Raw genomic sequence first — 27358 nt, 5'->3', positions numbered from 1 at the left:
AGTAGAAATAGAGATTTTTAATCTATTGTTATTATTATCTATTTATTTAATCACATTTCTATAAAAGTCTTGCATTTCAAGTAACTTTTCATGTTCTTAAATGTTGTTTTTGTGTAAATATAGGTATTTATTCTCAACGTTACTTGTATCAATCGCCTTCCGTTTTCTTACTTAATTAGTCAAATGATACTGTTTTTTTGTTTTGAATTTCGCGCAAAGCCACTCGAGGGCTATCTGTGCCAGCCATCCATAATTTAGCAGTGTAAGATTAGAGGGAAGACAGCTAATCATCACCATTCACCGCCAACTCTTGGGCTACTCTTTCACCAACGAATAGTGGGATAGACCGTCACATTATAACGCCCCCATGGCTGAAAGGGCGAACATGGTTGGTGTGACCGGGATTCGAACCCGCGACTCTCTGATTATGAGTCGAACGCCTTAACACGCTTAGCCATGGCAGGCCTCAAATGATACTGACTACCATGTCAGCCTAATTAGTGCATATTTGAAACTTTAGGACGAACTAGTGAATTGTGACTATTTCCATAAACACTAATTTGTTGTATTGGATTAGGGTGTTAATGTAAGATTAGTAAATTCATTAGTTTGGCTGATGTTATTTGAATTACAACTAAACGTGGAGATTACAGTGGCGGTACTTACCTAAACTGATGATTCAATACAACATAAGTCGTTTTAAATTTTAGGTCACTAATGTTTATAATCTGTAATTATCATGTTTATATGCTTTTTGTACTTATTTCAGAAAAAAACAACAACACTGCACATTGGGGGTGACAAAATGTATCACTTGAATGATACAGAATTATCTACAAAACTCAAATGTATTATAGGATACATTCGTTTATTATGGTAAAGCAGCAAATCAGTGCTTGTAGACTAAGACTAAGGGTTCAATGATACAACACGGAGGACGTAATATATGTATAGCAGTTCAACCTCCCAATAAAATGACATTTTTCCACTTTTCTGAATTAAGCGATGAAATGTATGATGTCTTATATCATTGTTAGTCAAAATATGTGTTCTTTTGATCGAAAATATCGAAGAAATTGTAATAGAGCTAAAGCGATATCAACGATGAATTAATAGCAAAACATAATTACATGGTCTATCCACCAAAAGTAAAACACCAATTTTGGCAATATTAGTAAGCAAACAGTGGAAAATATTTTATTTTATTGAAAAATATATTAATCTAGATTTTTCAAAACGTAACGTTATTTTTAACACTAATGAGTAAACACAGTGATTGTACAAGTGGTATAAATTATTCATACGTTATATTATTATGGTGTTAGTGAAGTGTTGTTAAACACAAACCTACACAATAAAGCTTCCTGTGATTTGTTCTTCATGGATATCGAAACGCGATTTTTAACGTTGTAAGCAGGCAGACTTGACACTGAGCCACTGGATGGCTAATTTTATGTTCCACTTATTTGAAAATCATATTTGTATTTAGAATTTTTTTAATTATTACAAACCTGGCCCAGCATGGCCAAGCATGTTAAGGCGTGCGTCTCGTAATCGCGAAATTCCAAAACAAACAAAACAAATTATTACAAACTAGATCAGTTTTTATTGGAATTTAATCCTTATGTGCTATTCTGATTTTATTAACTACAGTATGTTTCTAAAGTTATTTTAAAAGTATGAAAACGTACTAAACTTTTATCGGTAACATTTAAATTTTTGTCTCTTACATTTCGTATACACGCAAATAAATGCCTTCCGTCATAATTCTTGTTCTTACACATTTATGCTTCTAGTATTCTACCTTAAAACAGACGGTTTGTGCAGGCTGAGGTAATTTTATAAGATAACTACATCGAAGGCTCATTGAAGTCTACGCTTTCGCTTTTATTTTGTCAAAAGTTATTATTTCTTTTTTTAAAATAAGATTTGACTAAATATTCCCTTTTTCCTACCGAATAAATAAACTGCTTTCTTAAATACTGAATAAACTATTTTCCCACGATCGCTCAGCGATAAGTTCGAAGACATATAACCCTGGAAATTGGGGGTCGATACCCGTGGGTGACACAACAAATATATCCCAAGGTTCGTGGTCGCGGGTTCGAATCCCCCTTACACCAAACATGCTCACCCATTTAGTCATAGGGAGCATTATAATGTGACGATCAATCCCACTATTTGTTGGTAAAAGAGTAGCCTAAGAGATGGCGGTGGGTGGTGATGACTAGTTGCCTGTCTTCTAGTCTTAAACTGCTAACTTAGGGACAACTGGTGCAGATAGCCCTCGTGTAGCTTTGCACGAAATTCAAAAACAGACAAATCGTGACTCAACATTTATTTTTGCAAATTTCTGTATAATACGTAATATAGGTGGCACTGGAGTTAAAAGCATGAATTTCTTGTTTTTTCGTTTCCCAGCTGCTTAAGTACGAATGTAAACAACGTCTAATAACATGTTTTTGTTTGTTTGTCTTTGTCACACGTTAATTAGGTTTAATAATATCCATTTCCTGTAGTTTAAGCATCAATTCATCGTGTACTTCGTTCCCACCGTTTTGACCATCCATTAAAGTGGATGGATTCTTGTACATTCTATATAAGTTCCTTGTAAACTTAGCTTTATAAGAGTTTTTATTCTCAACTTATATTATAAATGCATACAAATCATTGTGAAAACTTTATAAAAATCATCAACAAGTGTTTAACTATTTATATTCAAAGGAAATAATACCAGCTGTCATTTGGTTGATGTGATATTTTGGCCAAAAGATGTATATCTTTTTTTTTTTCTGCAATCTTTCCATTTCCTCATAAGATAACAAACATGTATTACATAACGATACATGCAAAACAAGTTAATTTTAACAAGTTAATTAAGTTTTTAATATATAGAACGTCTGTCTTTCGGTTTCTCAGTTATTTAAAGCGAAAGGATCATATATGTTTGGCTACCTCGTGTTTTAAATGTCTGTTTTTGGAGTCACTACTATTTTTTTGGAATAGCCTAAAACTACCCCTTTTTGAAACATTATTTGAAGTCGCGTTGAGAAGCCGTTGTTTGACTCTCACACTTTATTTTCAGCTATAAAGGCTATCAGCCATTTTTATTGTTCAATTACTTACAATAAGAAAACCCTATTTTAGCCAATTTGTGTAAAATTTGTTTTTTAATTAATCATTTATCACTCTTAGTTATCCAGAACAACATGTATTTTAAATGCCTATCTTTTTAATACGGATTATGTTTTAATACTTATTAAAAACATACCATTTATTATTTGTTGCTCAGATAATCAGCTATTTTCATTTGTACAAACCATCTGTGGTATAAAAACCTAGCTTTTTTATCCACACAGACATTTACTTATGTACATATGTTCAGCACTCACTGGATTTTCGTCACAGTTTCATATATACGTACAGTTCATATAATTTTAGTTAATCGGTTCTTTATTATGATACACATTTTTTTTACTATCTTTATCCTGCTGTTACAATTGTACTGATCATATATTTTTCGATACCCTGTTATTTACTGCTATTTTAAAACCATTACATTTCCTTATTACTCAATGCATTGCTTGAAACTAGTCTAATTTTTAGAGGCCATTAGACTTTTTAAATAAAATTATCTCACTTTATAACTACACGAACTTTTCTATCTTTCAATGGGAAAGTTCCTTACTATCATTCAGTACTTTAAGCCTATTACAGTCAAATGGACAGTTGGTGCAAAACTATTTTTTTCACATGTGTTTTTAACAGATGTTTACAACACAGTCTTTCAGCTACTCATTTCTTTAGATTTTTAAAGACTGTCTTTGTTCACTTGGTTATTTCTTGACGCTTGGTATCAGTTACCCAGTTCACTGCAGTTCCAGAGAGCCCCTTAGTGTTAACTTGTTGTCTTAGAGACAACGTTCCAAACTTTAGATTTTTTCACTAAGATTTGGCTCTGAAAGAACAAGATGCACAGTCTGACAGAAACATGCATACAAAACGTGGTTAAGGATGTCTTTACATTTTCCTGGAACATTTACAGCGTACAACGATTTCATATATGTTTCCATTATTAATCTTAAAATATTTTTTCTCGTTTTTGCTAAAATTAGACACTCCATGAAAAACCGTAAATCGTGAAGCCGAGAAACACACTTGAAGAATACAAAAACCGTAAAGAGTTCGTATATACTTGTGCTTTTATACGCATTAATATGTTTTATGTTTAATTTCTATGGCACGCGTAAATCCTTTATTTAATAATGAAGTAAAAAATCAATCTACTTGCTCAATTTCTTTATATATAATATGGCTGTAAAATTTTAACAACGGGTGTTTTCATACAAAATCACGCCCTCTGGTGAGATATAAGTATTGACAATTTCAGCTTTGTGGGAGTTCTTTTTGTATGGGATCCACTGATAACCAATAGTTTTCATTTTTACATAACGAAAGCCACTTCCTGGGGCGGTGCAAAATGCATGATCGTGTTCACCCTGCATGTGATTCAACGTCACACGGCTTGAATCTGCACGTGTATCGGTGACGCGCCGCTCACAGACCGTATTTACGAATACACTATTCCAGTAACAGTCGAGTTGACGGGTGGCAATGAGGCGGAGAGGGTTTAGCACTTAGATCTTCGGAAACGTAATCCAGTTCTATCAGTCCGGTTTACTTCAGAAGAAGGACATAGAAAAGAGACGTTGTGAGCAGCAAGTAACCTAGCTTTAACAAGTTTCGCATTTTCAGCTCATGTTTCAAATTTTCTTTTGTTTTCATACTAATAAGAATTAAATATTTTAAAACTTACTATGCTGAGAAAAGTCTTCAAAAACATAGTCTTACAGAAAGATTTATTTTCTGTTCTTCCCAGTTCTTCCCCTTGATAATACTCCACCTGTCTTGCTTCTCTTCACCAGTTCATTAGGAATTCAAAGATGGTCATCTACGTCCAAGAAATTATTTTACTTGGAACTTTGCCTAAAGGACAAACGAGTAATTGAAAAGAAGAATGCCTGGACTTTGGATTTCTTTTGTAGTTATTACACTCCTGACTCCGCCTTGTCTTCCAACATGTCCATCCTTGGTCCATTCTTTACAGTCAGGTAGGATGTCTTTGTAAATATCTTCAGAACATGTATAGATATAGATTACCTTTGTAAATACGATTTATCTATGTTAGAGGGGGTCAAGTCCCCTCATTTGATATCCTGATACTTTGGAAAACGATCTTAAGTTATTTTATCTTTCATAGAATGAAAAGAAGATGAAACGAATTAAGAGTCCCTCTTCTGCACGAACGTCTTATAATGTCAGTTGTTTTTATCTAACTGTTGAATCTAGAAGAGTATTACTTGTTCACAATTCCCTCCACGTTCCTTTTCTAAGCGTTTCTTTTAAAACTTCCACTTTCCACAGATATTCCTCCACACACACAATCTTTGCCTGAAGTAAATACCTTACGGATCTTGTAACGTTTTATTTGTTCAAGCACGACAGCTGTGTAATAACGTAACTTAGAAACAAGAATATTATTCTAACTCATATAGTTTGTATTGATTTGGAGGAATCCTTCAAACTCTGCTTGTCAAAGGAAGATATAGAATCAAGATTTCTAACTAACATAAAATTTGTAGAAATTAAGAATGTCATTGGTATTAATAAAATCTTCAAAAACATATAAATTATAAAAATATTTATTTTGGTCACTAAATTTTAACCAAATTCCAGAACACCATGATACAGATGTATATATATAAATATTTCACAATGTTGATATTTCCATATGGTTTGCATTATCTATATTTCCATAGAACATTCATTTGCTCATTCAACTTATTAAACTGGCAGATGTGTTGGTGGTGAGGATCTGAATAGTGCATTTCATTAAACATTTACATATACATATTTTTCTTTGATTTTAAGCAATGTTCATGTTACTAGTAGTGCTAACTATACGGCTTAATTAAAAGAAAAACCTTGTCTATTGACGATTCCGCACCAAACATGCTCGCCCTTTCAGCCGTGGGGGCGTTATAATATGACGATCAATCTCACTATTCGTTGGTAAAATAGTAGCCCAAGAGTTGGCGGTGGGTGGTGATGACTATCTGCTTTCCTTCTAGTCTTACACTGCTAAATTAGGGACGACTAGAACAGATAGCCCTCGAGTAGTTTTGTGCGAAATTCAAAACAAACTATTGACGATTCTCTTCTTGGATCAACTTTATATAAAATTATAACTTTAGAGATTATTTTTGATATATTTTTTTCTATTTTTGAAAACGATTATTCTGATAAAACCCTGTTATGTATGACAACTGTGAGAAGTTACAGACTTCAAATGACTGTTTTTTCCCATTCCGTAAGATGGTTTTCTTTCATGATTTATGCTGTTATTTTTTTGTAATATTTCGAAAGAGAATTATGTAAAAAAATCGATTTTTATCGACTCCCTCTAGTAACAATACATTCAATCCAAACAGTTAAATATCTATAAATAAAAAATTGATTTAATTCACTATTTTATCAACGACTCCTCTTTTCTGTTTTCGTTTCATTTATATATTTACATATTTCTATTTCTTTCACTACATTACAACCTTTATTTTATCTAGAGTTAAGTTTAAAATAATCTGACGAAAATTAATTGAAATGAGCTTGTCCTAAGTTTTACGTAAGTTGTGAAAAACATCTTTTTACCTATTTTAAAATCTCTACATCTCCTCAATAACTAATAAAAGTATCTTTGACTGATAAAGTCCAGGATACTAAAAATTACTTTCTCAGAAGCGACGTTAAAATAAATTTCCTGATGGGTATTTTTTACCTTACACTTTAACAATGTGCTAGGTGTTGTAAATAATTAGGCTACGCATTGAAAGGTTAAAATTTTGTGGATTTAGCTTTATTATTACAAATGGTGAAACCTTCGTTGGGAGTTCGAATCCCCGTAACACCAAATATGCTCGCTCATTCAGTCGTGGAGGCATTATAATAATGTGACGGTCAGTCTCATTATTCGTTGATAAAAGAGTAGCCCATGAATTGGCGGTGGGTGGGGATGACTACCTGCCTTTCTTCTAGTCTCACACTGCTAAATTAGGGACGGCTAACGCAGATAGCTCTCGTGTAGCTTTGCTCGAAAATTCAAAACAAACAAACTTTCCATTTTAAGTAAATAGTTAATGATATATTTTATGTTTGATTTGCTGACACTATGAGAGTTAGTGAAAGTCGTATTAAAACGATCTATCTTTTGTCATCCTCGTTTGTCGAACGAAATTTTTTTTTTTTTTAGAGTTGTCGTTTTCCCCTTCTACTAAATTGCGTTTAAGCCGATAAAATAATCTAAACTTTCGTGCAACACCTGCAATTTTTAAACTTAGCTTGATGTTACTTCTATGTTAATTTGTTTCGGCTTATGTCGGTTTCCATAGGTCGTAAAACTTCGTTAATAAATAACAACAAGTTACCAGTGCAAGCTCATGAAGAAAGTCGCGTCGTAATGATTACTTCATGTTTATGGGCTTGTGTAATCAAAAATTTATTCGTATTTTATTTTCTCTTCAACTAATACTTGTCTGTCTTGAGATAACTTTAAATAATCATCTAGCTAAGTGCCATGAGTGACGACGAACAATGACATTGTTTTATTGTTCGATAAAATTTTGTCTAGGGAATTTCAAAAGAGATTATACACCCCAAAACAGTTAAGACACTCCTCCACTAGAAACAAACAAACAAAAACAACACATTATTTGATTCTTACAACCTTTGTAGTGCATACTGAAGGGATTTAACATTTTGCTAAAAGTTAAGAAAAACGAACTTTACAATCAAGATAAGTATAAAATAATAGTTTTATTTAAACCATGTATGTACGTTTTTTTAGAGCAAAGCCACATCAGGCTATCTGCTGAGCCCACCGAGGGGAATCGAACCCCTGATTTTAGCGTTGTAAATCCGGATTTTTTTTCTCTTTATTCATCTCACCTCAAAGAGTGGGTATAAACATAAATACATGAAATAAAACACTAGTTAGATAATTAACATATGGAGAGAAACATTGCAAGATACCACCTTGTTAAAAATTACAACAAAAGGTATAAGATGAATTAGAAAATATAAAAGAAGTAATGGTTACCGGTAAGTATCTACATCAAATTACACGAAAAACATTAATAAAACAAAGAAAACAATGGAACACTTGTGATAAAAAAGAAAACTTGTAGAAAAGAATACACTTCATCTTAACAAAGCACATAACAGGTATCTTTGTTACTACCATTATAGTGATACAGTAAATGAAACACTAGTTAAGTAATTAGCATATGGAAAAAAACAACAACAAAAATCAAAAGAGTGTTTTTTCTTTTAGCAAAGCCACAACGGGCTATCTGCTGAGCCCACCGAGAGGGAATCTAACCCCTGATTTTAGCGTTGTAAATCCGTAGACTTACCGCTGTACTAGCGGGGGGCTATTTAAACCAATCCCTTTGCGACTTCTTCATAGAAAAATAAAGTCAACACTTTATCTAGAATAAAAGTTTACAAGAACTAACTAATATATCACTGAAATTCCAACAGTTCATTTGTTTGTGTACTAACCCCGGAGAACCCGCAAAAGCGAAACGTTGGTTCTAAATAAAAATATTCTTTTATATTTATAAAATGTCAATTTGGAATGTCAAGGTTGTCTTTTAACTTTTATCAGAAACAAATTATTAGTGTCGGTAAGAAACTCCATCACTAGCAAATTACATCCATTAAATAATGTATTTTCTAACGTCATTAGTCACGTAGTAATTAGTAAACCAAAGAAAAAAACGAAATTCTTGATTCGTGCAACAAACTTTTATACCAATTTCGAAACTTTTAGTAAACAACGAATTTAGTAACATCAGCAATACTTAGTAACTTAGAAACCTATTAGTGAAATCCGAAATTTCTGATACAAGCAACAAACTTGCTAATTCCAAAACTTTTCCAGAAATAAAGTAGAAACATTTTTCACAAGTAGACAGACAAACACTTTAGTCAGAGTTCACAAGTAGACAGACAAACACTTTAGTCAGAGTTCACAAGTAGACAGACAAACACTTTAGTCAGAGTTCACAAGTAGACAGACAAACACTTTAGTCAGAGTTCACAAGTAGACAGACAAACACTTTAGTCAGAGTTTACAAGTAGACAGACAAACACTTTTCAGAGTTCACAAGTAGACAGACAAACACTTTAGTCACAAGTAGACAGACAAACACTTTAGTCAGAGTTCACAAGTAGACAGACAAACACTTTAGTCAGAGTTTACAAGTAGACAGACAAACACTTTAGTCAGAGTTCACAAGTAGACAGACAAACACTTTAGTCAGAGTTTACAAGTAGACAGACAAACACTTTAGTCAGAGTTTACAAGTAGACAGACAAACACTTTAGTCAGAGTTCACAAGTAGACAGACAACAAGTAGACAGACAAACACTTTAGTCAGAGTTCACAAGTAGACAGACAAACACTTAAGTCAGAGTTTACAAGTAGACAGACAAACACTTTAGTCAGAGTTCACAAGTAGACAGACAAACACTTTAGTCAGAGTTTACAGTAGACAGACAAACACTTTAGTCAGAGTTTACAAGTAGACAGACAAACACTTTAGTCAGAGTTCACAAGTAGACAGACAAACACTTTAGTCAGAGTTTACAAGTAGACAGACAAACACTTTAGACAGAGAAAAAAATAACAATTCGCTAACAAGTTCTCGTAAAAAAGTAAGAAAAAATATTATTTTAGGCTAAGTATTCTCAAAGCAAAGAACCTTCAGGAGAGAACAGAGAATCTTTGAGGTGAATAACATAATCTCTAACTGCGTGTACCTACTAACAAATAAACAAAAATAGCTTTTACAAAGATATGATTAACAAATAACTAGTAAATAATGAATTTCTCATACATATTCAGGAATATTCAAACAATAAACGATAAGTTTTTAAATACAATCAAGTTTGAATTTGAAACATCAAATTCAAACCCACTAAGTGAATTCTTTGATGTAGGTAACAAAGTTTATAACCAAGACTCTTCCTCCACAGTAAATAAACAATGACACTCTTGACAAGAGTAAAAAAATGATTCAGTAGAAAACGCCATTAATCAAAAATTATTCCTTTGATGTAACTAAGGAAGTTCCTAATTTATGAATGTCGCCAATGTAAAAAAAAAAATTAATCATTTGATGTAAGTAAGAAAGATGGTAACTAGAAAACACCACCATGGAACAATTAATACTTTAATGTACACCCTCATCCTACAGTTCAATACATGTTATTCGTAATAGGTAATTATAAATCACCACACGTCCGGATGGGTCATGAATAACCATTCATCTTTGACAGTGAGTTACAGTAAGGTTCTCTGACCTTTGCTTCTTCCCAGCTACTATGAGAACATATGTTAAGTGAAAGTATTAGTTAAGGGTGTTCTTTAAAGTAATTATACATGTACCTAAAGGTAACAGAAGAGCAGGTGTTTCAACAAGGAAATTCACACCTGTTCTACTGGGTTTGACCTCATACCTAAGGCTGTATAGATAAGTTGATGCTGTGTATTGATAACTGTTCTTATTTTCACATGGTGGATTGTGTTGATTTATCAATACCCAATTATATTATGTGCTGACCATATGTAGGGTTATATATGTATACTGATGAAACCGTAAAGGTTATGGGCTTATTAAATCTACAGTAATTATTATTATATACAATTTCTCTCGCTTCTGTCATCGTCTTCTGCAAGAAATTCGCGCAATGAACTGATTTTCGACGATCCTTAAATGAATACAATTCATTTCAATGTTACATTTAGAACTCTTGGACGTGATGACATTTTCAGTAAATAATATAACAAGTAAACTTAGAAATACTTGGAAGTCTCGCATAAGTTTGTTGGTTAGGGCGTTTGACTCGTAATTTTCGGGTCGCAATATCGAATCCCGTAATAGAACACGCTCGCCCTTTCAGCCGCGGGCTGGATGGGGCATTTAAATGTGACTGTCAACTCAACCTTTCGTTGTTAAAAGAGTAGCTCAAATAGTTGGCGGCGTATGACGTTAATAAGCCACCTTCATTTTGGTCTATCGCTTTTAAATTGGGAACGAATAGAACAGGTAGGTCTGCGTGAATTTCGAGAAACAAACAAAAAACAAATATCTGACTGGAATTAGATGATACGACTAACTACTCAGAAATAGTCGCTTTATACCCTGTGGTTCAGTACAAGAAACTGATTTGAATTACTGTAAAGAAATAATAATAAAATTGGTTGATTAGGCACTGCGATGATTATCCAAAGTAGCTTGGCTAAACGAATAAACTTCGACTAGATCACCAGTACTTACTTCTATACACGCCGCTGGCTATAGTTAAACACCTTGTATGTTGTTTTAAGTCTAGAACTACTAGTGAGTATCTTTATTGGTTTTTAAACACATTTTTGTAACTATTTATGCATGAAATTGCTTATCGGTTACAGCATTCTTAATAACATAAATCACGCACAAAAACCATCACTGTTCCAATCACTCTCTCTATTTATTGCTGGGACCCCTTGACTATTTTACATAAAAAATCAGTGATTTAATCTTTTTATTTCTTGGTCCATAAAATCACAGATAGTTTTTATTTATTGCCATATGTTTTCTCCATCAGTAGTGAAGGTTTTTAGAAATTGGAATATCGGATCTCTTAGATCTTTTCTTAAGTTTACTTGGGCAAATGTTTCATACTATTCTGAAACGTTGTCCATCAGTACAGCTTTTTATCATAATAAATACTGCCTAAATAAACAACCTATAGAGATCTGACACATCGTCCAATGAGAGGGAATATCGTGTCGTTAAGTAATCTAGTGAAGAAGTATTTTTATTGTGGAACATTGTCCCAAAACACGATTTATTAGAGATGCAAAACATTATATCATAAAACGAAACAGTCTAGCGAGACAGAATGCTTTCCTCTGAGGTACAATATAACGAGACAAGTTATCTTGTCTTGAAATGCAACCTAAGAAGATAGAATGTGTCTTTGCACCAGTTTAACGACACAAAATGTCTTATTTCTCAGATATTATTTATCGAAATAAAATATTTCACCCTGGAATATGATTTCACGAAACAGTATGTCTATTCCTGGAATATGATTTAGTGAAACACGAGAATATGATAAGATACACTATCTTGAGTTACGATTTATATACATTAACATATTTTCCTGAAACATGGCCTATCAAGAACAAATATTTTACTTAAAAGAACTGTAATATTGCACAACAACACAAAATGTTTCCCCAAATGCAGATTTGGGTGCACGATAACACGGTTGTTTGGTGTGGTTTCCAGTTTTTGTACATTTAAATACATTATTGTGTTGTGAAGTTACATGTTTACTTTGTGTACGTAGCTTGTATAAAACTAAACACATTTGTGTTCTGTTAGTCAACAATGAATGTGTTGTTTTATAACACTATTTTATGTAAGACTAGTACATCCACTGTGGGTACATCGCAATTAGCTCATTGTGTAGCTATACACAAATTAACAAATTATCTTGTTTCATTATTTTAATTGAATCCTGCGTCACCGAGGTAGAGTTATTAAAACGTATATATTGATTGATAGTATTTGTAAGTGTAAGAAATCAATAATTAAATTTAAATAATCAGTAGTTATTACAGGGTGAAATATCCAATAAACACGTTAAAGAATAAATGCGTTCGAACAAGAAGACCTGAAAACAAGAGTTTCTAGAAGATTTGATAAACAGAAGTTTTAATGAAACTTATTTGGCCTAAAGCAAGAGACAAAACATAGTTTACATCAAGTGGTTGTTAAGTTGTTTAAGGCACGGGGGCTAAGACCATTTACTGCCGTTTCTAATTTTAAGGGTCCTGGCATAGCTAGGTAGTTAAGGAGCTTGACTCGCAATCAGAGAGTCACGGCTTCGAATTCCCGTTCCACCAAATATGCTACTATTTACCATCAAATAGTGGAACTGACAAGCTCTACATCTGAAAGAGCGAGATCGGCGCCTGATACGTTGAGTAAAAAGAACACTTTATATATAAAGAAAAGTGGTAACACTTGAAAATAAGTGGAATTTATCAAACTAAAGTGAAACACAATTGTACATTTACCTTAACAGCATTTATTTAACAAAAGACAGATTACATGAAGCAAGTACTTTTATCGGATAAAGAAACGCAAGAACAAAAGAAACATTTTCGAATTGAGATGTTTATTCTCTTATATGCAAGTCTTAACTTAGAAAATCACAATCTCAACCTGACAGCTAGAGTCGTCTCCACCTATCAACCACTCAAAACAAGCAATGTGTGCAGAAGTTCAATCTTTCCATGTGACTTTTGGATTGATAACCCCACGAAATTTGCTTATGTGTTTATGAAAACGAACAAGCCATTGAGAAAACTGAAACTGTCTAGATTTGCATCTGCTGTAGAGGTGACAAACCCAAACCCCGATGGCATGTTTATGACAGCAGAATAATGGACTTTCTAATTTAAACTAGAAAACCATAGAAAAGTGTTGATTATTTAAAATAAAGTTGAAATAAAAGTTATAAACATTTCACTCTATAGTGTTAAGTGTTATAACTTACCTCGGACGAGTTTTAGATTTATTATTTTACGTATTACGATTTCACGTAGTCTGAGATTTTAATTTAGAAGTTACCTGAATGTCAATAGGTATAAAATTTATTATATTTCCCAACAAGATTGATACACACAATTTTCTTTATTAACACAAATATATTTTAATACACAAACAATACAATTTATAATAATGGTTATTACAAATAATGATTTATATGCAAAACTTTCACAAAGGTATAAACAATACTGAGTCTCCTATCTGGTTTGGAACTGAATCTTTTATCGACGGTCACAATGAACGAATTAATTCTTTGTTTATACACAAGTAAGCTTCTCTGTACACTGATGTTATGTCTCCTAGGATAGAAAAGAGACTTATTAATGTGAAAGGTGTTTAGCATGTAGTACTCACGAAAGCAAGCTTTTAAAGAGATAACTTCGTAAAATTTATTTATATTATTCTCATTCGTTCCACTTATTTTATTTTTAAACTTTAAAAATCTTCGTAAATAAAAATGTGTATTACTCGTAAAAAGTGAGGAAATAAATGAGGCATTGATTTTGTAATATCAAATCCACATCGCAAAATAAAAAAAATCACATGTATATATATGTGTGTGTGTAATATATACGCATACACACTTAAAGAAGTTAAATAAAGTTGTTGAAGATAAATTGATTTCGTGTTGTAATGTAGGTCAGTGATTCAATGACTTTGTCTGCATTTACTATATAGGTCAATCAATATTTCTGCTCTGACAGAACAAAATATTACTATGTATACAGCAACTAATAGCGTTATACGTGAAGTTAAATATTCGTCATTTCCTTGACAATGTATTAACTTTAGTAAAATCGCCATAAAAAAAAAAGAACTGAAATTGTACATGCTATATAAAATACAACAAAACTATCTTTAACAAAAAAAACGTTCAACTAATTCTTATTTCTTATCGATTTCTCATTTTCGGGTTTTCGTCAGAAAGAAAACCATAAAACATAAGAACCGGAACAACTCGCAGGAAAAAACTTGTTTGTTTTGAAGTCAAGCAAAAAACTACACAAAGGGCTGTTTGTAATACTTATCAAAGATATTAAAACCTGGTTTCTAGTATTTAAGTCTGAAGACATGCCGTCCTACTGGGACGTGAAAAATGATTCCATATGAAAACATAACCTGAGCAATAATATAATTCGCTTTTGTGAATAAGCCAATTTCTACATTTTAATTATTAGTAATTAAGAATTATATTTAATTTATTAATAAAATAATTTTCATACCTTTGTTATTAATTTTGAACGATATAACACCAAAGAGAATATATTTTTAGAAAATCTACGAGTCTACCAAATATGCATTTGTGATATTTATTACAATTATAGTCAACACGTAATGGGCCGATTAAAAGTTTTATAACATGTGTTTTAGGTAAATTCACTTTTATTCCTCAATTTGTTTTTCTTCTCCTTCATAAATAGTTTGTTAAATATAACATTTTAAGATAAACAGTCAATTGCCTTAAATAAATAACTTCCCCAGTTAATCATTTTCAAGTAACCATTACAAAACGTAACAATAATTCTATTATATGTAAAATGAATTTTTAAAAAATTCTCCAGGAATATACTTATATTTCGTTTTTAACGTCTGTATAAATTTTGAAGTTTCTTTGTTTGATTTTGTTACCTTTATTTTTCTGCTTATTAAATAGCTTTCACAAAGTTCCATTACTTAGATTCTACATTACTTCTCTAGAATGTTGGACGGTAACAAAAATTATTTGTTTTTTTCTGTTATACTGTGAGAAAGTTCAACTGTTTTTGTTTTTTTTTTGCAATGCAGAATGCTTTGTTTGTTTGTACTTGAGCACAAAGCTACACTTTAGATTATCTGTGCTCTGGGCCCGGCATGACTCGTAATCTGAGGGTCGCGGGTTCGCATCCCCGTCGCACCAAACATGCTCGCCCTTTCAGCCGTGGGGGCGTTATAATGTGACGGTCAATCCCACTATTCGTTGGTAAAAGAGTAGCCCCGGAGTTGGCGGTGGGTGGTGCTGACTAGCTGCCTTCCCTCTAATCTTACACTGCTAAATTAGGGACGGCTAGCACAGATAGCCCTCGAGTAGCTTTGTGCGAAATTCAAAAGCAAACAAACAAACAATCTGTGCTCTGACCACCATAAATATCGAAACCCTGTTTCTAGCGTTGTAAACTACAGACATACCGCTATGTATAATACTGTGTGGTAACAGTATCTCCAAGAGCTTATTTATTTACTTTCATGGGAAAACTATTTTAAGTGAAATCGGCTATTAAGTTAATAACATTGAATGGATCATTACGTTTAAAGCTATTGTGCACGCAAGCACACACGCGCGCGCACGTATGTACATATCAAAAATACCTCTGTAAATAGACGTTAAATTTTGAATACGTATATAGATTTACATTTATGATATATTATCTTGAAAGTCTATTCAGCTTTACTATATTAACGCTTTAATAGTTGTGAAATGCGAGTCTATTTTAACAGCATGTGATCACAGAATGGAAACGAATCTAGTGTATCTTTGAGGTATGGAAGGACTTTTTAATTAATTGTTGTTCACTCGAACATTTTGGTATGTCCTTAGTGCACCTGAATGTTAAATATTTATACGTATTGCTTTTATAACTGGCAGAAGTGCAAATCAGTACTAACTAGTTTCTTGGTTTGCACAGTGCTGTGCTTGCCGCTTAGAAAGAGTCTCGTATTTTTGAACAAGGAAACCTTGTTTTAAAACACTGACATGTCACTAGTCTTTAACATTCTTATTTTTTGTTTACTTAATTGTATTTCTTAGAATTAGGGTTAAAGAAATACACTGCTGGCCAAAATTCTAAGGCCAATGAACATAAAGAAAAATATGCATTTTGCGTTGCTAGACTCAACCAACTTATTTCAGTGGAACTTCGAAAGGTGAAAATAAGAAAAGGGAAAATAAAAATAAAAAAGTTTTTAGCATTTAATAAGGAAAATGTGAACACTATGAAATTACCCTAAATACTAGCTGGCTAAAAGATTAAGACCATACTGAAACGAAGCGTTAATTGGTAAACACGTAACGAAATTTAGTCATTTGTGTTCAAACATTAGCGTTGTCAACATCTCCCACTGACATCTCCTGTGTTACATTGGGTAAAAACATAGCAAAGGCTAAAAAGTTGACAGAGTTTGAACGTGGCAGAATTGTCGAGCTGTAAAAGCAAGGTCTTTTTCAACGTGCCATCGCTGGTGAGATTGGGCGTAGTAAAACTGCTGTTGTAAATTTCTTTAAAGACCCTGAGGGATACGGAACGATAATTTCATGTGGTCGGCCCAAGACAATGTCGCCGGCGTTGAGCAGGAGGATTCGACGGGTTGTCCAGCAAGAAATCCAGCCGATCGTCGAACCAGATTAAGGCCCTTACGGACGCAGAATGCAGCTCAAGAACAATAAGACAGCATCTACGAGAGAAAGGCTTTAAAAACCGTAAACGTCTTGAAAGGCCACGCCTCCTTCCACACCACGAAACAGTTCGGTTAAACTTTGCTGAGAAACACCAAACATGGGACGTAGAAAAGTGGAAGAAGGTTTTGTTCTCTGATGAGAAAAAATTTAACCTGGATGGTCCAGATGACTTCCAATGTTACTGGCAAGATAAGGATATCCCACCAAAGATATTTTCTACACGACACAATGGAGGAGGTTCCATCATGATCTGGGGTGCTTTCTCCTTCCATGGAAAAATGGAGCTTCGGGTTTTACAGGGGTGTCAAACAGCAGCTGGTTACATTGGCATGTTGGAGAGAGCATCCTTATTGACTGAAGGCCCTCGCTTGTGTGGAAGTGACTGGATGTTTCAGCAAGACAACGTTGCAATCCACAATGCCTGCAGGACAAAGGACTTTTCATGGCGAATAACGTGATTCTTTTGTACCATCCAGCGTGTTCGTCCGACCTGAACTCCCATTGAAAATGTTTGGGAGTGGATGACAAGAGAAGTCTATAGAAATGGACGTCAATTCCAAACAGTGCATGATCTTCGTGAAGCCATCTTCACCGCTTGGAATAATATTCGAGCCAGCCTTCTGCAAACGCTTATATCGACCATGCCAAAGCGAATGTTTGAAGTTATTCGCAATGACGGCTGTACAACTCACTACTGAGACCTCTTGTTGGGCATTTCCTACCTGTTTAGGACTTCTTTTTGGTATGGTCTTAATCTTTTGACCAGCTGGTATTTAGACTAATTTCATAGTGTTCACATTTTCCCTATTAAGTGCTAAAAACGTTTCTTTTTATTTTCCCTTTCTTATTTTCATCTTTCGAAGCTCTAGTCAAATAAGAGGTTGATTCTAACAATGCAAAATGCATATTTTTTCTTCATGTTCATTGGCCTTAAGATTTTGGCCAGCAGTGAAGATCCAACACCCGCGTTTGTTTTCAAATTTCGTCAAGAATTTGAGTGTAACAGCAGCTTTTCCATTGTTAAGCACTTGAAACCAAAATCTAAACATTTAGTAATTATCAGATTTATATCCCCCCTCGACATAAAAGGTTCAACTTTCTTATTTTAAGACATTGCGTGTATAACTTGTTTTAGAATTTTTCTTTAAACAACGGTGGAAAACAAATGAAGAAAATTTACAAGTCATTTAAATCTTAAGGACTGTAATCATAATCCAGTACTAGTGTTTAACGTTACGTGCTTAAATATAACTTTGAACAGGACTCGATTTAATCTCTCGGAAATGGCTTGGTGGTGGCCTATATATAGGACCACATGTTTTATACCGATATATAAGTTACCGATATACAAGTAGTATTTGTATGCTGATTATTACAAAGTAGACGAACAAGCCACAGTAAAACATCATCACACAAATGTTTGTTCAAATACAATATATATTTTTTAAAAATACAGTTTCATATTTGATCTTTTTATTTAAATATAGCAACAAGAAAATGGTCTAATCATGAACTGATAAATCATGAACAGTAGTCAGATATAGGTGTTGGCTGTAAGAAAAATTTTGCTGACCCATTGCTTGAAAATCCGGTCTTGAAATTTAAGGATTACATAACTAAAATTATAGGTAAAATATGTGTACTGGTTTGGACATTGCTAAGCCTTCTGATTTATAGCGCTGAAGTCAGGAGTTCGATTCCCTTCGATGAACAAAGCAGATAGCCCTATGTGTTGTTCTAAGTAAACACACACTAGGTAAAACAAAAGTAAATTAGTTGAAATTAAAACTTGAAAAACAAGTGGAAGAAAATCTGAATCTTGTGAGTTTGAAAGTTTTTATTTTACTATAGACACAGAACAGAACCATTGATCAATGGGTTATAGATAATAATTGATACTGTAATATCAATATCAGGGAAGTATGACTCTTCAATAACATTATTTAGGTCATCACTATGGTTTTACATGTTTTCATTTGGTTATTTATTTTCATTTTATAATTGGAAATTTTATACATTAGTTTTCTATGAAAACTTCTACGAAACTGTGAAACTTACTGTAATACAGAAAGTTAGAAGTATGCTCAGTTAATTATATAACAATTTATTTGATTGGCTGGAAATTTACAGAGAACCGTTCGTTGAGCTTGAGTTAATAAAGTTTTCTTAAGATGCAAATTTCAGCAGTAGCTTGTGTGGAAGCTATTAAAACAACACAGATGAATGAAACATGTTTATATTTATCACGCAAATTAAACATCTTTAAGAAGCCAGTAGTCTAATTTAAGAAAGGTTATAAATTTACGCACGCCTCGCACGGGATACATTTCTTATAAAGAATGGTCGATTTCGTGTTACCTGTATCACATTTCTCTCGGCGGTGGCTTTAGGCAATATAAATTAAAACGGTTGCCAAATGGAAGTTCTAAACCTACTGTTTCTTTCATTTAAAGTTGATTTTTTGGCTCCTCTACCAAATTTAATTGAAATCTGCTTTTGCTTTATTTCAGATGAAGCACAAAGCTACACCATGGGCTATATGTGCTCTGCTCACGAGGTATCGAAACCCAGTTTCTAGCTTTGTAAATCCATAGACATGCTGCTGTGCTACTGGGGGGCTGGAAATTGGTTCAGTCAGTATTTGCACATAGTTGTGACGTCAAGACACCAAACAGACCGAAAGTTTGTTCCATAGAGTGTTAGCTGTTTATAAGGATGAAAGAAGAAATGACATTTTAGGATGAATCATCTTTAATATGAAAGATAGAAATAATCTAATAATACATCTGATCTGGCATTAAAACGAGTGATTTCACCTATACAACGCCCATTTCCTTCAAATAATATGAATATGTTTCTTTTTTGGAAGAGGGGTCATGAAAGGTATTTAATGGTGATGAAGGAACGTACAGATAAGAGGTTTCTAAACTATTCTGTAGAAGTAGGAAGACTTGGTTTGTTTCTTTTTAATTTCGCGCAAACCTACACGAATGCTATCTGCGCTAGCCGTCCCTAATTTAGCAGTGTAAGACTAGAGGGAAGGTAGTTAGTCATCACTACTCACCGCCAACTCTTGGGCTACTCTTTTACCAACAAATAGTGGGATTGACCGTCACATTATAACGCCCCCACGGCTGAAAGGACAAGCATGTTTGGTGTGAATGGGATTTGAACCCGCGATCTTCAGATTACGAGTCGAGTGCCATAACCACCTAACCATATCGGGCCAGACGTAGAAGGAAAATGAAATTTTATTTCACTGTCTGTGTACAGCAATAAAACTTGTGATTTTCCCAGCGTGAATACACTTGTACAACATTTTGGTAGGTTTTCAACAGTTGGTTGGTATTAGCCTATTTACCCTCCTTCTCTTTCTCACGCTGAACTAAAGACACAGTTGGAGTCAAATTTATCATTTTGAAATGTGATGTTTATTAACAATAACTTCCCATCAGTGTGAACTATCTACTTATAGGTAATTAAATATGCTTTTCTTGTGTTAACACTTTACGAATATTTTAGTGCATTGCTTTTACAGTTGGGTAACCCTCACTGACAAACATATTTTCGGTCGTAAATCGCATATCTCACGAGGTTCACCCGTTTAATCTAGACTTCTACGGTTTCAATGTCAATAGCTTGCGAAACATTAGAATAGGCCTTCAATCTCTGATAGAAAATCGTATTAACTTCAGAATTTTCTTCTAAAAAATGAATTTTAGGCATAACATTCTATACACGTTTATTTGAGTGTTGCCAGTTTTAATTAAAAATTTTCTTTTGTTCGTCGTAAATGACAATTATACGAATCAAGTCAAAATTTAAGCTTTTTGTATCACGACAAGTTCGACTCTCTTTTTATTGTCTAAGTTCGACAGCCATCTTCGTCAACATAGGAAAAATTTTAAATAATATACGGATTTTTCAGAAGTCAATGAGACATTAATCTTAGAAAGCTATTTAAATTAGAATAAAGAAATAATCCAAACTTTCCAAATTTGTTTGAAAAGAATAGATTTACTGAAATTTTAAATAAAATAATTAAAAATACTGGATATTAAATAAAAAAAAACGACTTTGGGGATTATTTTCTTGGTGTTGTTGTCCGGCTGATATAACTGTACGCTAATGAGTAGTAATAGTTACTGACAAAAATGCTGGTCCCTGTCACTATTATTTTGGTCACAGCAGGTTGGCTATTGTTTGAATGTAGCTGTTCTTTCTGTATTTGTAAATAATTATTCTTGCTCTGTTAATTTTCTTTTCATTATCAGTTGTTATACTGAAGTTAGAACATCTATCACGTGACCTGTATCCCGCATTACTGCTAATCAGTAATGCGAGCAATATTTGTATGGAACTCGAACTTGCATAGAGGTTGTTTCACATAAACCGAAACTGGAATCCAAGTAGGATTCCAACCCACATGTCTGCTAATCGTCTGGATGCCCTAATCAAACGAGTTATCGAGACTAAAATATCACTAGATTTAATCTACGCTTTATGATAATTAGGGGTAGTCCACTGTAGGGAGCCACTGTAGACAACTACGGCGACTGGTTGCATCCTCATAATACGAGTCAATGCTATTCTGTTTGTAAAGAGATGGATTTGTGTTGGCATTTCGTCTTGTAAGTGTACCGCGAAAGGAGCTGAAACGCAATACTGCGGCCCTGAGGCCCTTGCATATCTGTAATTGAAGATTTGTAATATTAACCTAAAGGACGTAATCAATATGCTATATTAGAGCTGTCACCTCGTTGTTACAAATCAACAAAACTCTGTACAAACCTGTAAAATTTATAGAGGTTTGTTAAAAGAAGACTATTTTTATATTTAATACATATTTACAGGTTTAAAAAATACGAATACTTTTCAGTTCATTTTTAAAATACACTTAATGCATGCTTTCGGCTGGGCATATGTTGTTGTTTAAGCCAGTGTAATAATCTCTTAGAAACCAATGATTTTAGCTTTAGAGAAATATTTAACAAGAGAAAATGATAATTTAACACCTGTTTGTTTAACGGTCTTTTTGGAAAGATATAAATCATTTTAGTATGTGGATATGGCTAGCAGTGAAATTACCCAATTAATGGCCTAGGGCAGGGTGGTCAGGTAAGCCTATTTCAGTTGGCTTATTGTTCATTGTTGAGGGATTTATGTCAATTGTATCATAGTTGGTGCTGTAAAGGTTTGACAACTTTTTTTTATAGAAGTTACTACTTTTTGCTAGAAATATACATAATAAAATCGTGCACAAACAAGCTAATGATATGAAAAACATCACGTTCTCTTTCAATACAAATGTAAAGGTGCAAACTTTTCATTGATGTATAACCCATCTTATCCTTTTTGAGTTCATGGCTGAAGTGATTGAATGAAAAAAAAAACACTATTTCCAACCACATCCCTGTTGTCAATAGTGTTAGAGTTAAGGATTCCATTAGTGTTATCAGAATGTCGTCTTTTTTGTTATTGTTTTTCTCCATGTTGTGGGAAATCGAAATTACGGAAATAAATGTATTTTTTCTGACGGATAAGGTTGCAGTGTAAACATCAATGTTCTTAAAATGGTGGAAACTATTGTTTATCCGTGATTATTATTGGTAAGATTTTTTAAACTTAGGCTGTAAATAAAAAGTGGATAGAATTCCACGTAACAAGTTCGTTGGGTCTAAATCCTGCTTCGGCGATAAGGTATATAAACTATAAAACAGATGGTGGACATGTTTTACATGATATATTTTACTGCGATTATTGAGCGGATTAGTGAATAGGGGAAATATATGACATGCTACATCGATATGTGGTTGTTGTGTGGCCTAGAAAATACACTAGGATATTTAGAACTGGCTGTATGACAAAGGTCTGGCATAGTTTGGTGGTTTAAACACTTGACTCGCAATCTGTGGGTAGAGGGTTTGAATCTCTTCAACGAATTTGCTTACTCTTTCAGCCCTGGGTGTGTCATAATATGACAGTCAATCGCAATTTTCGTTGGTAAAAGTGTTAGCTAAGATTTGCCGATAGGTGATGCTGGCTAGTTGCCGTTCGTCTAGATTATCGCTCCTAAATTAAGGAGCGACAGCACAGATAATCCTGAAGTAGCTTTGCGCGAAATTCTACAGCAAACAAACCAATGGTAAGGCGAACCATATAATACATGGACAAAATATTTTCTTACATATATAACGGATCATGCGAAGTGTATTTCGCTGGTTTCTGCAAATGATTGTACGTTGTCGCGAGTGTAAATCATGATATTTAATCATAATATTGAGATTGACTGTCACTTTGATAACGCGGCCACAGTTGAAAGGGACATTTCCAGCGACATCGAGTTCCGAACCTTGGATCCTTCAATACACATCCAGCCCGGTGGTTAAATAAATAGTGATGCATACAATGAGAAAAGTATTTTCTAACAAAACTTAAATTCTGAATATCGTGAAACATTAATTGTGAAAACGACATTTGTGTTTGCGTGCATTGTTTGATATTAAATTCGAGTTGGGGGTAGTCGGAGCATATCAGTTTGAACCATATTAGTGTACAAGTACTAGAATTATAAATTAATCGAGTCGTCAAACAATATTTTACCACAATACATGAGTTTTAGTATTTACCTATGTAGCGAAGAGTGGTTGTATTGAACAAAATAAATCAAATGAATAAATACTAAAGAAAACAGTAGTTGGTTTATGCAGCATTCCATTATAGTTATGTTCGTTACTCAGAAAGGTCATGTGAATCAAACCCCTTATTTTAGCGTTGTATATCTGTAGACTGATCGCTGTACTAGTGGGGGGCTATAAAGTCACAATGAATTAAAACCAGACCGTAACTGCTGAGCAAATTCTATATTGATATAAATAAGTGTTAAGGTTTAGTTAATAACCAAAGATAAATAAGCGTTAATTTCATAAATTTATGAAAAATAGCGTTAGGTCATTCATAATTTGGTAATTAAACATAAGTTAATATTAAGATTACTAATTTGATTCTCTACGGGCTAGAGACATGAGGAAGTCAATAGCATTTACACACGTTGATAAAAGGTTTTGTACACATTAACAAGTCAGGTACAAGTTTAATAACATGTCACTAATACATAATTTACTCATGGCCAATAGGATATTGCAAAGAATATGTTATCCGTAAGTAATAAAAGTATACTATCATATACTAAAATCATGCACACATAAGTTTTTAGTATGAGTAATACATATATTAATAACAAAATACTATTAAACGCTGAAGTTGTGTGATAAAGAAAGACTACAGTTATTCCCAAGTTAACATTATTGATACTGTCTGAAATGATGCATAAACCGATAAGGGAAAACTATATACTTAAGTCAGAACCAAAAAATTATTAAACAGTCTAGAGGACATGTGAAGCTAGTTAGTCACATTGAGAATGCAATATATTTACAACGTGTTTATAGACATTTATGGATTGGTTGTCTAGCCTCACAAACAAGTAGCTTCTTTCACCACTAAGTGTCAGGCAGGTCTCCTGCGATGACCACTGCTGTGACAAATGTGAATGACCCCATGCTAAAGTAAATGAGTGATCAATAATGTGTAACTTACTAATCTGTAATGTTCTAGAAACGGTTCGTTCTGGAGGAAAGAAAGAGCACATATATGAAGTCTCTGCAAATGAGGGGATGGGTATATTGACGTCATCAGTGTGACGATTCGCGCCAATAGGCAAGATAAATATTGGTTTTCACATGTTAATAGTTTAGCTTGCTTTAAAATATTTTCAAAAATAGTTGTTTTGTACGTATGGGTTTAGCAAGAGGAATATAAATTACTTTATCCTCTCCAACTAGCATGGTTCTTCATTACACTTAAACTCCACTAGAGTCTTAAAGATGATGTTGCAAAACCAGCTGGACTGTTATCATTTCAGTAATATATAGAGTATTAAAGATAGCCTTGGAAAACAGCTGAACTGTTACCATTTCACTTCTATAGAAGCAGTTTTAGAGATAATATTGGAAAACCAGCTAGGCTGTTAACATGTCACTATTATAGGAATAGTTTTAGATATAATATTATTGAAAACTGTTAACTTTTCACTACTTGGTGGAGTTTTATAGATAATACTAAAAACCACGTGAGCAAGTAAAATTCATCACTGTAGCAAGAGTTTTAGAAATAATCTTGGAAAAACAGTTGGACAACTAACATTTCATGACTAGGCAAAGTTATAGAGATAATCTTGGGAAAACAGCTGGACTGTTACTATTTCATCACTAGGTAGAGTTTTAAAGATACTTATGGGAAAACAGCGGGATTTCTTAACGTTACTTAAAAAAATAATAGAAAATTTTGTTATTTAAAGGATGCGTTACTTTACCTTATCCACTGCCAAAGTGTGTGAGACATATTATAATAACAAAAATTATAGATTCAAAATTGAAAATATTGAACTATTTGATGATGCGTCATTAATCTTTTTAAAGCTTAGAATGTTGAAACTGCGACGTTAATTTTAGCGTAAATATTCTGTGTTATTCAAATGTTTAACCTTTTACAAAACTTTGAATTATCCGTACATTTAGCATCACTAAAAATAGAACCTAAAACATCGCATTATTTTACAAGTTGGGCTGGGTGATGACCTTTGATTTATTAACAGTCAAAGACTTAAGACTTGCAGTTACAAACGTAGGTGCTTGTGACATGTTAGTTATATCGATATTATAACTGTATTTTATAAGACTCTTTACAAGGCACGGAGAATTTAAAACTATGACCTTATTTATTACTTTAGTTCAACACTGAAACTTCTTATGAGTTACTGATCTTAAAATAACTTTACTATTAATCTTAAGCTGACCAGGTAACTGTTTTCTATAATTTTAATATGGTAAATTTATAAATTTGTAAATTTATATTTCTGTGAAGTGTACTAAAACAAGATAAACCACAACTTCCTGCGTGAAGTGACATTTCTGCCTATAAAACGAGATAAACCACAACTCCTGCGTGAGGTGACATTTCTTCCTGTAAAACGAGATAAACGACAATTCTCTGAGTGAGATGACATCTTATCCTGTAGAACGAGATAAACCACAATTCCCTGCGTGAAGTGTCAGTTCAGCCTGTAAAACAAGATAAACCACAACTCCTGCGTGAAGTGACATTTCTGCCTGTAATACGAGATAAACCGCAATTCCTGCGTGAGGTGACATTTCTGCCCGTAGAACGAGATAAACCCCAACTCCCTGTGTGAAGTGACAGTTCTGCCTGTAATACGAGATAAACCACAACTCCCTGTGTGAAGTGACAGTTCTGCCTGCAGTGATGTTTTTTACACAACAAAACTATTGTGCTTGATGAAAACACTGATGAGCTGAGAGTGGCCCAATGTTTAATGTGACGGACTGAGAATTTAAGGTGCTATGGTTGACACCCTGTTAACGACAAATCAAACCGTGCATTTTGGGGATATGGGTTTGTTATAAAATGACGGTCAAATTCAAGTATTCATTCTGACAAGAATGGTTCAAAAATTATCACTGAATAATATTTATTAACTGCCTTTTGTCTAGTCTAACACTTCTAAATTTGCGCAGAATTTAACAGATAAACAAAATATTGATATACAAGATATCCCTGTCAGTAGTATTCTTAGTCGTACTGAGATAAACCAAGGGTCTAATTTTAATTATCCATCAGTTTTACTCATAGGTAAATATCGATTTTCAGAAACATCTCAAACGTGTAATAGGAAAAAAAAAGAAAAGAAAAATGTAAGAGAAATACTTAACGGACACACTCCACAAGAGTATAAAGGAAAAACAAAAGAAAAGCCGATATTCAGTGACGACTTTGTAACACTTGAACATTTTAGTTTTTCAACCTTTACTGGGGAAGTATGCTTTGCTTCCTGTAAAAAACAAAAAAAACATATTTACTGTAAGGTCTAAAGCTGCTAAAGTTGGTTGTGCCTTCGTCAGAATTTCCTGAGCCCAGCAAGTAGTATTTTTTCGGCCAGGAAAGTACTTATATAGAATAAATGTACTGTGAATGTTTCAGTCTAAGGTCTAAGCAGATTTTGTAGTTGAATAACTTTTTGTCGTCTTTTTCTGAAGTATATAAAGATAGTATCTCTCCACCAACCATTAGTGTCTTAACCAGATGAAAGTAATTGAATGTTTGATGTCAACATGGCGAA

At 33.5% G+C, this 27358-nt stretch overlaps 1 protein-coding gene across 7 annotated transcripts in view; it reads left to right on the top strand.

The window, feature by feature from the left end:
- LOC143245043 (uncharacterized) overlaps positions 1-27358 on the top strand; it is a 130218-nt gene that overhangs the window by 46243 nt on the left and 56617 nt on the right. For 2 of the 7 annotated variants that reach the window (XM_076490835.1, XM_076490836.1), the window contains exon 2: positions 4926-5111. In XM_076490835.1, the coding sequence (XP_076346950.1) occupies positions 5018-5111 (94 nt within the window). In that variant the 5' untranslated portion in view covers positions 4926-5017. Of the gene's footprint in view, positions 1-4479; positions 5112-27358 lie in introns of those variants that run through there. The other 5 variants (XM_076490832.1, XM_076490831.1, XM_076490834.1 and 2 more) reach the window with 5 other exon arrangements.

This window comes from Tachypleus tridentatus, chromosome 2, assembly GCF_004210375.1.
Source record: "Tachypleus tridentatus isolate NWPU-2018 chromosome 2, ASM421037v1, whole genome shotgun sequence".
In the NCBI taxonomy this organism is placed as follows: domain Eukaryota; kingdom Metazoa; phylum Arthropoda; class Merostomata; order Xiphosura; family Limulidae; genus Tachypleus; species Tachypleus tridentatus.
Note: the sequence above shows the minus strand (reverse complement) of the source record. Positions and strands in the feature narration are given on the sequence as shown.